Below are 2,095 nucleotides of genomic sequence, written 5' to 3'. Positions count from 1 at the left end.
GAGCCCGTATCTAGTCAAGCACAAGACGAAGCTGGAAAAAGTTCAGAGGTATGCCACTAGGCTAGTCCCAGAACTAAGAGGCATGAGTTACGAGGACAGACTACGTGAACTGCACGTCACGTCGCTGGAAGACAGACCATCCCCGTCCCCTCGTCCTCCCCACCATTCCCCACTCCCTCGTCCGATGCATTCCAAAAGGATCTGATGTTCCCATCAGTAAATTGGGAACATCAAATGATCTGATGTTCCCATCACTAAAATATATGAAAAACAGTTAAAAAACGAAAGAAAACAAAAGTAAACTATACTCACGAAATGAACGGTATGGTGGACAACACGGCTCAAATCCAACGCAATGTCACACAAAATAATTAAACCAAAATGAAAATAAATTGAAATCTATGAAAATTCTATTTGTCAATGAAATTGGAAACACTGAAATGGAATCGTAACATATTTAGGATAGCGTGTGATTTATATATATATATATATATATATATATATATATATATATATATATATATATATATATATATATATATATTTATATATATATATATATATATATATATATATATATATATATATATATATATATATATATAAATATATATATATATATATATATATATATAGCAACATCAGTATAATTTGTCATTATTACTACAACACAAATGTGGCAAGAAAAAGCAAGCAACAAAGCAAGCAACAAAGCAAGCAACAAAGCAAGCAACAAAGCAAGCAACAAAACAAGCAACATAGCAAGCAACAAAGCAAGCAACATAGCAAGCAACAAAGCAAGCAACAAAGCGAGCAACAAAGCAAGCAACAAAGCAAGCAACAAAGCGAGCAACAAAGCAAGCAACATAGCAAGCAACAAAGCAAGCAACAAAGCAAGCAACAAAGCGAGCAACAAAGCGAGCAACAAAGCGAGCAACATAGCAAGCAACATAGCAAGCAACAAAGCGAGCAACAAAGCAAGCAACATAGCAAGCAACAAAGCGAGCAACAAAGCGAGCAACATAGCAAGCAACAAAGCAAGCAACATAGCAAGCAACAAAGCAAGCAACAAAGCAAGCAACAAAGCGAGCAACATAGCAAGCAACAAAGCAAGCAACAAAGCAAGCAACAAAGCAAGCAACAAAGCAAGCAACATAGCAAGCAACAAAGCAAGCAACAAAGCAAGCAACAAAGCAAGCAACAAAGCAAGCAACAAAGCAAGCAACATAGCAAGCAACAAAGCAAGCAACAAAGCAAGCAACAAAGCAAGCAACATAGCAAGCAACAAAGCAAGCAACAAAGCAAGCAACAAAGCAAGCAACAAAGCAAGCAACAAAGCAAGCAACAAAGCAAGCAACAAAGCAAGCAACAAAGCAAGCAACAAAGCAAGCAACAAAGCAAGCAACAAAGCAAGCAACAAAGCGAGCAACAAAGCAAGCAACAAAGCAAGCAACAAAGCAAGCAACAAAGCAAGCAACAAAGCAAGCAACAAAGCAAGCAACAAAGCAAGCAACAAAGCAAGCAACATAGCAAGCAACAAAGCAAGCAACAAAGCAAGCAACAAAGCAAGCAACAAAGCAAGCAACAAAGCAAGCAACAAAGCGAGCTTTTTGCAACAATTGAGAAAGCAACCCCAGACAACAACTGGGTCCAATAACCTCATTAAATGCAAAATTACCTTGTTCTAAATTCATCAAATTACCGTCACTTTGGTATTTAAAATTACCTGTATTCAACACGTACCTTTAAACTACTATAGCTTACCCCCTCCCCCCTCCCCCCCTTCACCAGGGTCTTTAGTGTCCTATACCTTTATATAGCTTTCCCCTGAGTCCGTGTTCCCCCTTATACAGGTGCTACCTTATATGGTGACCTGGGATTGATATACGTTATATCACAAGTAGGTTTGCTGAACCAGGAGCGAACGATATAGAGCAACCTGCCACGATGCACAGTACTCACAGGAAGCGTCATCGTCACAGTACTCACAGGAAGCGTCATCGTCACAGTACTCACAGGAAGCGTCATCGTCACAGTGCTCACAGGAAGCGTCATCGTCACAGTACTCACTGGAAGCGTCATCGCCACAGTACTC

At 39.5% G+C, this 2,095-nt stretch overlaps 1 protein-coding gene across 1 annotated transcript in view; it reads left to right on the top strand.

The window, feature by feature from the left end:
- LOC123758095 (putative uncharacterized protein DDB_G0268364) overlaps window positions 1-1,657 on the top strand; it is a 6,695-nt gene extending 5,038 nt beyond the window's left edge. The window contains exon 2 of the mRNA XM_045742282.1: window positions 685-1,657. Within this exon, the coding sequence (XP_045598238.1) occupies window positions 685-1,657 (973 nt within the window). The remainder of the gene's footprint in view (window positions 1-684) is intronic.
- The last annotated feature ends 438 nt before the right edge of the window (window positions 1,658-2,095 follow it).

Source organism: Procambarus clarkii, chromosome 40 (assembly GCF_040958095.1).
Source record: "Procambarus clarkii isolate CNS0578487 chromosome 40, FALCON_Pclarkii_2.0, whole genome shotgun sequence".
NCBI classification, from domain to species: domain Eukaryota; kingdom Metazoa; phylum Arthropoda; class Malacostraca; order Decapoda; family Cambaridae; genus Procambarus; species Procambarus clarkii.
Note: the sequence above shows the minus strand (reverse complement) of the source record. Positions and strands in the feature narration are given on the sequence as shown.